Here is a 12157-nt window from a genome sequence, read left to right on the forward strand (position 1 = left end):
TAGCAGAGAGGTGTACAGGGTGCTGTGCTGTCCTGCAGGAGCGTATCATACTGGGATAGCAGAGATGTGTACAGGGTGCTGTGCTGTCCTGCAGGACATATCATACTAGGATAGCAGAGAGGTGTACAGGGTGCTGTGCTGTCCTGCAGGAGCGTATCATACTGGGATAGCAGAGATGTGTACAGGGTGCTGTGCTGTCCTGCAGTACTGTATCATACTGGGATAGCAGAGAAGAGTACAGGGTGCTGTGCTGTCCTTCAGGAGCGTTTTCGTACTGGGATAGCAGAGAGGTGTACAGGGTGCTGTGCTGTCCTGCAGGAGCGTATCATACTGGGATAGCAGAGATGTGTACAGGCTGCTGTGCTGTCCTGCAGGAGCGTATCATACTGGGATAGCAGAGATGTGTACAGGGTGCTGTGCGGTCCTGCAGGAGTGTATCATACTGGGATAGCAGAGATGTGTACACAGTGCTGTGCTGTCCTGCAGGAGTGTATCATACTGGGATAGCAGAGATGTGTACAGGGTGCTGTGCTGTCCTGCAGGAGCGCATCATACTGGGATAGCAGAGATGTGTACAGGGTGCTGTGCTGTCCTGCAGGAGCGCATCATACTGGGATAGCAGAGATGTGTACAGGGTGCTGTGTTGTCCTGCAGGAGTGTATCATACTGGGATAGCAGAGATGTGGGGTCAGGGTGCTGTGCGGTCCTGCAGGAGTGTATCATACTGGGATAGCAGAGATGTGTACAGGGTGCTGTGCTGTCCTGCAGGAGCGTATCATACTGGGATAGCAGAGATGTGTACACAGTGCTGTGTTGTCCTGCAGGAGTGTATCATACTGGGATAGCAGAGATGTGTACAGGGTGCTGTGCTGTCCTGCAGGAGTGTATCATACTGGGATAGCAGAGATGTGTACAGGGTGCTGTGCGGTCCTGCAGGAGTGTATCATACTGGGATAGCAGAGATGTGTACAGGGTGCTGTGCTGTCCTGCAGGAGCGTATCATACTGGGATAGCAGTGATGTGTACACAGTGCTGTGTTGTCCTGCAGGAGCGTATCATACTGGGATAGCAGAGAGGTGTACAGGGTGCTGTGCTGTCCTGCAGGAGCGTATCATACTGGGATAGCAGAGATGTGTACAGGGTGCTGTGCTGTCCTGCAGGAGCGTATCATACTGGGATAGCAGAGATGTGTACAGGGTGCTGTGCTGTCCTGCAGGAGTGTATCATACTGGGATAGCAGAGATGTGTACAGGGTGCTGTGCTGTCCTGCAGGAGCGTATCATACTGGGATAGCAGAGATGTGTACAGGGTGCAGTGCTGTCCTGCAGGAGCGTATCATACTGGGATAGCAGAGATGTGTACAGGGTGCTGTGCTGTCCTGCAGGAGCGTATCATACTGGGATAGCAGAGATGTGTACAGGGTGCTGTGCTGTCCTGCAGGAGCGTATCATACTGGGATAGCAGAGATGTGTACAGGGTGCTGTGCTGTCCTGCAGGAGCGTATCATACTGGGATAGCAGAGGTGTGTACAGGGTGCTGTGCTGTCCTGCAGGAGCGTATCATACTGGGATAGGAGAGAGGTGTGTACAGGGTGCTGTGCTGTCCTGCAGGAGCGTATCATACTGGGATAGCAAAGATGTGTACAGGGTGCTGTGCTGTCCTGCAGGAGCGTATCATACTGGGATAGCAGAGATGACTACAGGGTGCTGTGCTGTCCTGCAGGAGCGTATCATACTAGGATAGCAGAGATGTGTACAGGGTGCTGTGCTGTCCTACAGGAGCGTATCATACTGGGATAGCAGAGATGTGTACATGGTGCTGTGCTGTCCTGCAGGAGCGTATCATACTGGGATAGCAGAGATGTGTACACAGTGCTGTGTTGTCCTGCAGGAGTGTATCATACTGGGATAGCAGAGATGTGTACAGGGTGCTGTGCTGTCCTGCAGGAGCGTATCATACTGGGATAGCAGTGATGTGTACAGGGAGCTGTGCTGTCCTGCAGGAGCGTATCATACTGGGATAGGAGAGAGGTGTGTACAGGGTGCTGTGCTGTCCTGCAGGAGCGTATCATACTGGGATAGCAAAGATGTGTACAGGGTGCTGTGCTGTCCTGCAGGAGCGTATCATACTGGGATAGCAGAGATGACTACAGGGTGCTGTGCTGTCCTGCAGGAGCGTATCATACTGGGATAGCAGAGCTGTGTACAGCATGCGGTGCTGTCCTGCAGGAGCGTATCATACTGGGATAGGATAGAGGTGTGTACAGGGTGCTGTGTTGTCCTGCAGGAGCGTATCATACTGGGATAGCAGAGGTGTGTACAGCGTGCGGTGCTGTCCTGCAGGAGTGTATCATACTGGCATAGCAGAGATGTGTACAGGGTGCTGTGCTGCCCTGCAGGAGCGTATCATACTGGGATAGCAGAGATGTGTACAGGGTGCTGTGCTGTCCTGCAGGACATATCATACTAGGATAGCAGAGAGGTGTACAGGGTGCTGTGCTGTCCTGCAGGAGCGTATCATACTGGGATAGGAGAGAGGTGTGTACAGGGTGCTGTGCTGTCCTGCAGGAGCGTATCATACTGGGATAGCAAAGATGTGTACAGGGTGCTGTGCTGTCCTGCAGGAGCGTATCATACTGGGATAGCAGAGATGACTACAGGGTGCTGTGCTGTCCTGCAGGAGCGTATCATACTAGGATAGCAGAGATGTGTACAGGGTGCTGTGCTGTCCTACAGGAGCGTATCATACTGGGATAGCAGAGATGTGTACATGGTGCTGTGCTGTCCTGCAGGAGCGTATCATACTGGGATAGCAGAGATGTGTACACAGTGCTGTGTTGTCCTGCAGGAGTGTATCATACTGGGATAGCAGAGATGTGTACAGGGTGCTGTGCTGTCCTGCAGGAGTGTATCATACTGGGATAGCAGAGGTGTGTACAGGGTGCTGTGCTGTCCTGCAGGAGTGTATCATACTGGGATAGCAGAGGTGTGTACAGGGTGCTGTGCTGTCCTGCAGGAGCGTATCATACTGGGATAGGATAGAGGTGTGTACAGGGTGCTGTGCTGTCCTGCAGGAGCGTATCATACTGGGATAGAAGAGATGTGTACAGGGTGCTGTGCTGCCCTGCAGGAGCGTATCATACTGGGATAGCAGTGATGTGTACAGGGAGCTGTGCTGTCCTGCAGGAGCGTATCATACTGGGATAGGAGAGAGGTGTGTACAGGGTGCTGTGCTGTCCTGCAGGAGCGTATCATACTGGGATAGCAAAGATGTGTACAGGGTGCTGTGCTGTCCTGCAGGAGCGTATCATACTGGGATAGCAGAGATGACTACAGGGTGCTGTGCTGTCCTGCAGGAGCGTATCATACTGGGATAGCAGAGATGTGTACAGGGTGCTGTGCTGTCCTGCAGGAGTGTATCATACTGGGATAGCAGAGGTGTGTACAGGGTGCTGTGCTGTCCTGCAGGAGCGCATCTAACTGGGATAGCAGAGGTGTGTACAGGGTGCTGTGCTGTCCTGCAGGAGTGTATCATACTGGGATAGCAGAGATGTGTACAGGGTGCTGTGCTGTCCTGCAGGAGCGTATCATACTGGGATAGCAGAGCTGTGTACAGCATGCGGTGCTGTCCTGCAGTACTGTATCATACTGGGATAGCAGATCTCTGTACACGGTGCTGTGCTGTCCTGCAGTACTGTATCATACTGGGATAGCAGAGATGTGTACAGGGTGCTGTGCTGTCCTGCAGGAGCGTATCATACTGGGATAGCAGAGAAGTGTACACAGTGCTGTGCTGCAGTACTGTATCATACTGGGATAGCAGAGATGAGTACAGGGTGCTGTGCTGTCCTGCAGGAGCGTATCATACTGGGATAGCAGAGATGAGTACAGGGTGCTGTGCCGCCCTGCAGTACTGTATCATACTGGGATAGCAGAGATGTGTACAGGGTGCTGTGCTGTCCTAGTAAATCAGCACAATATACACAAATAACAGGTGTGTACAATAAGATCCCCTGTAACCAGAGCCATATTATACCCCCCCCCCCCCCCCCTACACAACAGGCAGTGTCCTGTATATCACAATGATGAGACTGTGGTGGGATCCAGCACTGAGCAGGTTAAACAGACATCCACATAGGGGAATCTGGCTGTACAGTAATGTACACAGCGCATTCCTCTGTGGGGCGCTCAATGCGAGGAGAGGGGGGCTCAGAGGGGGGGCTGGTGGGGCACATGTGATGGGGGCGCTCAATGCGAGGAGAGGGGGGCTCAGAGGGGGGCTGGTGGGGCACATGTGATGGGGGCGCTCAATGCGAGGAGAGGGGGGCTCACAGAGGGGGCCTGGTGGGGCACATGTGATGGGGGCGCTCAATGCGAGGAGAGGGGAGCTCACAGAGGGGGGCCTGGTGGGGCACATGTGATGGGGGCGCTCAATGCGAGGAGAGGGGGGCTCAGAGGGGGCCTGGTGGGGCACATCTGATGGGGGCGCTCAATGCGAGGAGAGGGGAGCTCACAGAGGGGGCCTGGTGGGGAACATGTGATGGGGGCGCTCAATGCGAGGAGAGGGGGGCTCAGAGGGGGGGCTGGTGGGGCACATGTGATGGGGGCGCTCAATGCGAGGAGAGGGGGGCTCAGAGGGGGCCTGGTGGGGCACATGTGATGGGGGCGCTCAATGCGAGGAGAGGGGAGCTCACAGAGGGGGCCTGGTGGGGAACATGTGATGGGGGCGCTCAATGCGAGGAGAGGGGGGCTCAGAGGGGGGGCTGGTGGGGCACATGTGATGGGGGCGCTCAATGCGAGGAGAGGGGGGCTCAGAGGGGGGCTGGTGGGGCACATGTGATGGGGGCGCTCAATGCGAGGAGAGGGGGGCTCACAGAGGGGGCCTGGTGGGGCACATGTGATGGGGGCGCTCAATGCGAGGAGAGGGGAGCTCACAGAGGGGGGCCTGGTGGGGCACATGTGATGGGGGCGCTCAATGCGAGGAGAGGGGGGCTCAGAGGGGGCCTGGTGGGGCACATGTGATGGGGGCGCTCAATGCGAGGAGAGGGGAGCTCAGAGGGGGGGCTGGTGGGGAACATGTGATGGGGGCGCTCAATGCGAGGAGAGGGGAGCTCACAGAGGGGGCCTGGTGGGGAACATGTGATGGGGGCGCTCAATGCGAGGAGAGGGGGGCTCAGAGGGGGGGCTGGTGGGGCACATGTGATGGGGGCGCTCAATGCGAGGAGAGGGGGGCTCAGAGGGGGCCTGGTGGGGCACATGTGATGGGGGCGCTCAATGCGAGGAGAGGGGAGCTCACAGAGGGGGCCTGGTGGGGAACATGTGATGGGGGCGCTCAATGCGAGGAGAGGGGGGCTCAATGCGAGGAGAGGGGCCTGGTGGGGAACATGTGATGGGGGCGCTCAATGCGAGGAGAGGGGGGCTCAGAGGGGGGGCTGGTGGGGAACATGTGATGGGGGCGCTCAATGCGAGGAGAGGGGGGCTCAATGCGAGGAGAGGGGCCTGGTGGGGAACATGTGATGGGGGCGCTCAATGCGAGGAGAGGGGGGCTGGTGGGGAACATGTGATGGGGGCGCTCAATGCGAGGAGAGGGGGGCTCAATGCGAGGAGAGGGGCCTGGTGGGGAACATGTGATGGGGGCGCTCAATGCGAGGAGAGGGGCCTGGTGGGGAACATGTGATGGGGGCGCTCAATGCGAGGAGAGGGGAGCTCAGAGGGGGGCTGGTGGGGAACATGTGATGGGGGCGCTCAGCACCAGAATGACGAGGACATTGGCGGGCGCAGGGTCAGATACACTTGCCCTACAGGAATATTGATCTAGTAGCAGAGAGATTGGGGGTCCAGGATAGAGGTGCCTGTGGGGTACAGGCTCGTTCTCAGCTGCTTAATCCTAGTGCAGCTTAGCAGACACGAACATTAGGACAACTGTGTGAACAGCGCTGATCACGAACAGTACATGGGCTGTGCATCTGATAACACAGCGCTTAGGAGCTGCAGGAGAACCGCCCCCTACTCCATGCACAGAGGCTCGGACACAGCCCCTGGTCATATTCTCCAGGCACTGTATTAGATTGTAAGCTCTAGGGTCCATATTACCTGTGTCACATGCAGCTGGTTATTCTTCTGTAGCAAGAACATTACTACATAGTTACCCCGGAGATGCTGGACACATTGCTACATGGTAACAGGAAGACCAGCACTCAGCATGTAACTGCAGGACACACAGACCTGTATATATCTCACATCGCCGTGCATTTATTATATGGGGGTGACCGCAGGACGCAGGATCTATATCTCAGTTACAGACAGCGCCGCACATGTATATGGGGGTGACCGCAGGACGCAGGATCTATATCTCAGTTACAGACAGCGCTGCACATGTATATGGGGGTGACCGCCGGACACACAGTATCTATATCTCAGTTACAGACAGCGCCGCACATGTATATGGGGGTGACCGCAGGACGCAGGATCTATATTTCAGTTACAGACAGCGCTGCACATGTATATGGGGGTGACCGCAGGATCTATATTTCAGTTACAGACAGTGCTGCACATGTATATGGGGGTGACCGCAGGACACACAGGATCTATATCTCAGTTACAGACAGCGCCACACATGTATATGGGGGTGACTGCAGGATACACAGTATCTATATCTCAGTTACAGACAGCGCCGCACATGTATATGGGGGTGATCGCAGGACACACAGAGCATCTATATCTCAGTTACAGACAGCGCCGCACATGTATATGGGGGTGACCGCAGGACACACAGGATCTATATCTCAGTTACAGACAGCGCTGCACATGTATATGGGGGTGACCACAGGACACACAGGATCTATATCTCAGTTACAGACAGCGCCGCACATGTATATGGGGGTGATCGCAGGACACACAGAGCATCTATATCTCAGTTACAGACAGCGCCGCACATGTATATGGGGGTGACCACAGGACACACAGTATCTATATCTCAATTACAGACAGCGCTGCGCATGTATATGGGGGTGACCGCAGGACACACAGGATCTATATCTCAGTTACAGACAGCGCTGCAAATGTATATGGGGGTGACCACAGGACGCAAGATCTGAATCTCAGTTACAGACAGCGCTGCACATGTATATGGGGGTGACCGCAGCACACACAGGATCTATATCTCAGTTACAGACAGCGCTGCACATGTATATGGGGGTGACCACAGGACGCAAGATCTGAATCTCAGTTACAGACAGCGCTGCACATGTATATGGGGGTGACCACAGGACACACAGAACATCTATATCTCAGTTACAGACAGCGCTGCACATGTATATGGGGGTGACCACAGGACACACAGAACATCTATATCTCAGTTACAGACAGCGCTGCACATGTATATGGGGGTGACCGCAGGATACACAGAATCTATATCTCAGTTACAGACAGCGCTGCACATGTATATGGGAGTGACCGCAGGACACACAGGATCTATATCTCAGTTACAGACAGCGCTGCACATGTATATGGGAGTGACCGCAGGACACACAGGATCTATATCTCAGTTACAGACAGCGCTGCACATGTATATGGGGGTGACCGCAGGACGCACAGTATCTATATCTCAGTTACAGACAGCGCTGCACATGTATATGGGGGTGACCGCAGGACACACAGGATCTATATCTCAGTTACAGACAGCGCTGCACATGTATATGGGGGTGACCGCAGGACACAGGATCTATATCTCAGTTACAGACAGCGCTGCACATGTATATGGGGGTGACCGCAGGATACACAGTATCTATATCTCAGTTACAGACAGTGACGTATATGTATATGGGGGTGACCACAGGACGCAAGATCTGAATCTCAGTTACAGACAGCGCTGCACATGTATATGGGGGTGACCGCAGGACACACAGGATCTATATCTCAGTTACAGACAGCGCTGCACATGTATATGGGGGTGACCGCAGCACACACAGGATCTATATCTCAGTTACAGACAGCGCTGCACATGTATATGGGGGTGACCGCAGGACACACAGAGGATCTATATCTCAGTTACAGACAGCACTGCACATGTATGTGGGGGTGACCACAGGACACACAGGATCTATATCTCAGTTACAGACAGCGCCGCACATGTATATGGGGGTGACCGCAGGATACACAGTATCTATATCTCAGTATCTATATCTCAGTTACAGACAGCGCTGCACATGTATATGGGAGTGACCGCAGGACACACAGGATCTATATCTCAGTTACAGACAGCGCTGCACATGTATATGGGGGTGACCGCAGGATACACAGTATCTATATCTCAGTTACAGACAGCGCTGCACATGTATATGGGGGTGACCGCAGGACACAGGATCTATATCTCAGTTACAGACAGCGCTGCACATGTATATGGGGGTGACCGCAGGATACACAGTATCTATATCTCAGTTACAGACAGTGACGTATATGTATATGGGGGTGACCACAGGACGCAAGATCTGAATCTCAGTTACAGACAGCGCTGCACATGTATATGGGGGTGACCGCAGGACACACAGGATCTATATCTCAGTTACAGACAGCGCTGCACATGTATATGGGGGTGACCGCCGGACACACAGGATCTATATCTCAGTTACAGACAGCGCTGCACATGTATATGGGGGTGACCGCAGGACACACAGTATCTATATCTCAGTTACAGACAGCGCTGCACATGTATATGGGGTATGGGGGTGACCGCAGGACACACAGTATCTATATCTCAGTTACAGACAGCGCTGCACATGTATATGGGGTGACCACAGGACATAGGATCTATATCTCAGTTACAGACAGCGCTGCACATGTATATGGGGGTGACCGCAGGACACACAGTATCTATATCTCAGTTACAGACAGCGCCGCACATGTATATAGGGGTGACCGCAGGATCTATATATCAGTTACAGACAGCGCCGCACATGTATATGGGGGTGACCACAGGACACACAGCATCTATATCTCAGTTACAGACACGTATTGCAGTATGTCTGGTATGTACTTAGGGGACGCACTTACCTGCTGCAGCTCCTTCTCCAGCTCCACCGCCCTGGTGACAATGGGGCCGCGCACAGCGTACTCCACCTTCTTGATACAGGGATTCATGGACTCCAGCGTCAGGATCCGGTCGTGTGTCCCATTCTCAGACATGTTGCGGTTACTGTTCCGTTCTGCCAGATGTGTTCCGGAATAAGACCTGAAGGAGGACAGAAGAGGGTGAACACATGATGGGGTGATTCTGGCCCCTAGGGACACCCCGCTCCTGAGGAAGCTCATAGTCACAGCCTGAGGGGGAAGCAGAAGTTACAGAAGTTCATAGAGCAGAGTATTCCATGTGGCTGGAGGTGGCGGATGACACAAAGGCAGCGAGGGAGAGGAGGAAGCGGAGGAAGAGTTGGGGAGGGGGAAGGAGGGAAGTTTAGTGTATGACAGAACTTGTGCAATCCGCACCCTCTAATAAAACCTGTACAGGAACCAGTCTGAGGTCTCCTTACCCCGGGCAGTGCCAGCCTGACTCTGAGCTGTCACCAGCTGTCACCAGGGTTCTAGAGCAAGGGAGGGAGGGAACAAGGCACCTCAGACTCTTCCCACCGATCCCTCCTGCAGAGCCAGATCCCTGCGTGATAACTGAGCTGGTCCAGCGGGTCATTATGTACACAGTATGGTGACCCACGCGTGTGTGTGTGTGGGGGGGGGGGGTGTTATATCCCCCCACACGTGCTCCATGCATTACCAGAGCCAGGTGATACCCGGGGCACACATGTAGGATTCTGTCATCGGTGTAATGACTGTCGGAATCCCGACTGCCGGTCAGTCACCCGGTACAACCAGAGGAGCTCACCAGAGGGCGCCACACTCCATAACATGGATGAGAAAGGGTTAATATTTACACCAATTCAATATAATATATTTAGGAACGAGCTGTAATCATATAACTGTGACAGCAGCAGGGTCCCGTGACATCTGCCACATGCCACGCCGTTATATAATATATTATGTGCACAATACCAGTCCTACAGCAGCTCTCATCCTGCAGATTTATTCCAGATACCCGGCACTGACACTGCCCCCCCCCCCCCCACACACACACACAGCATCGCTCCCCCCCACACACAGCATCACCCCCCACACACACACAGGATCACCCCACACACACACCCACAGCATCACTCCCCCCCCACACACAGGATCACCCCCACACACACACAGGATCACCCCCCCACACACAGCATCACCCCCACACACACACACAGGATCACCCCCCACACACACACAGGATCACCCCCCCACACACACAGGATCACCCCCCCACACACAGCATCACTCCCCGCTCAGCCAACCCCCCCACACACACAGCATCGCTCCCCCCACACACTCACAGCATCTCACACACACAGGATCACCCCCCCCCCCCACACCCACACACAGCATCGCTCCCCCCCACACACAGCATCACCCCCACACACACACAGGATCACCCCCCCACACACACAGGATCACCCCCACAAACACAGCATCACCCCCACACACACAGCATCACCCCCCACACACACAGCATCACTCCCCGCTCAGCCAACCCCCCCACACACACCATCGCTCCCCCCACACACACAGCATCGCTCCCCCCACACACTCACAGCATCTCACACACACAGGATCACCCCCCCCCACACCCACACACACATACAGCATCACTCCCCGCTCAGCCACCCCCACACACAGCATCGCTCCACACACAGCATAGCCCCCCACACGCACGCACAGCATAGCCCTTCACTCAGCCACCCCAAACACAGCATCACCTACCCACACACACAGCATCGCTCCCCCCCCACACACACACACACACACACAATCGCTCCCCCCCACACACACACACAGCATCGCTCCCCCCCACACACACACAGCATCGCTCCCCCCCACACACACACACAGGATCACCCCCCCCCCCCACACCCACACACACATACAGCATCACTCCCCGCTCAGCCACCCCCACACACAGCATCGCTCCACACACAGCATAGCCCCCCACACGCACGCACAGCATAGCCCTTCACTCAGCCACCCCAAACACAGCATCACCTACCCACACACACAGCATCGCTCCCCCCCCACACACACACACACAATCGCTCCCCCACACACACACACACAGCATCGCTCCCCCACACACACACACACACACAGCATCGCTCCCCCCCACACACACACACACAGCATCGCTCCCCCCTCCCCCACACACACACACACACAGCATCGCTCCCCCCCCACACACACAGCATCGCTCCCCCCCACACACACACAGCATCACTCCCCGCTCAGCCACCCCCACACACAGCATCGCTCCACACACCATCGCTCCCCACACAGCATAGCCCCCCACACGCACGCACAGCATAGCCCTTCACTCAGCCACCCCAAACACAGCATCACCTACCCACACACACAGCATCGCTCCCCCCCACACACACACAGCATCGCTCCCCCACACACACAGCCTCGCTCCCCCCCCACACACACAGCATCGCTCCCCCCCACACACACAGGATCACCCCCCACACACACACACACACACAGCATCACTCCCCGCTCAGCCAACCCCCCCACACACCATCGCTCCCCCCCCACACACACAGCATCGCTCCCCCCCCACACACACAGCATCACCCCCCCCACACACACACACAGCATCGCTCCCCCCCCACACACACACACACACAGCATCGCCTCCCCCACACACACACACACACACGGCATCGCTCCCCCCCACACACACACGGCATCGCTCCCCCCCCACACACACACACACGGCATCGCTCCCCCCCCCCACACACACGGCATCGCTCCCCCCCCCCACACACACGGCATCGCTCCCCCCCCACACACACACACACACACACGGCATCGCTCCCCCCCACACACACAGCATCGCCCCCCCCCCACACACACACAGCATCGCTCCACCCCCCACACACACACAGCATCGCTCCACCCCCCCCACACACTCAGCATCGCTTCGCTCCCCCCCCCCACACACAGCATCGCTCCCCCCCACACACACAGCATCGCTCCCCCCACACACACACAGCATCGCTCCCCCCCACACACACACAGCATCGCCA

The 12157-nt window shown here is 55.8% G+C and overlaps 1 protein-coding gene across 7 annotated transcripts in view; it reads right to left on the reverse strand.

The window, feature by feature from the left end:
* Positions 1–12157, reverse strand: part of LOC146005652 (alanine aminotransferase 2) — a 174137-nt gene that overhangs the window by 91081 nt on the left and 70899 nt on the right. For 3 of the 7 annotated variants that reach the window (XM_083145048.1, XM_083145044.1, XM_083145050.1), the window contains one exon: positions 9051–9228. In XM_083145048.1, coding sequence (XP_083001174.1) covers positions 9051–9228 — 178 coding nt within the window. Of the gene's footprint in view, positions 1–9050; positions 9448–9482; positions 9697–9765; positions 9825–12157 lie in introns of those variants that run through there. The other 4 variants (XM_083145047.1, XM_083145045.1, XM_083145049.1 and 1 more) reach the window with 4 other exon arrangements.

This window comes from Crinia signifera, chromosome 5 (assembly GCF_055691185.1).
Source record: "Crinia signifera chromosome 5, ASM5569118v1, whole genome shotgun sequence".
Classification (NCBI taxonomy): domain Eukaryota; kingdom Metazoa; phylum Chordata; class Amphibia; order Anura; family Myobatrachidae; genus Crinia; species Crinia signifera.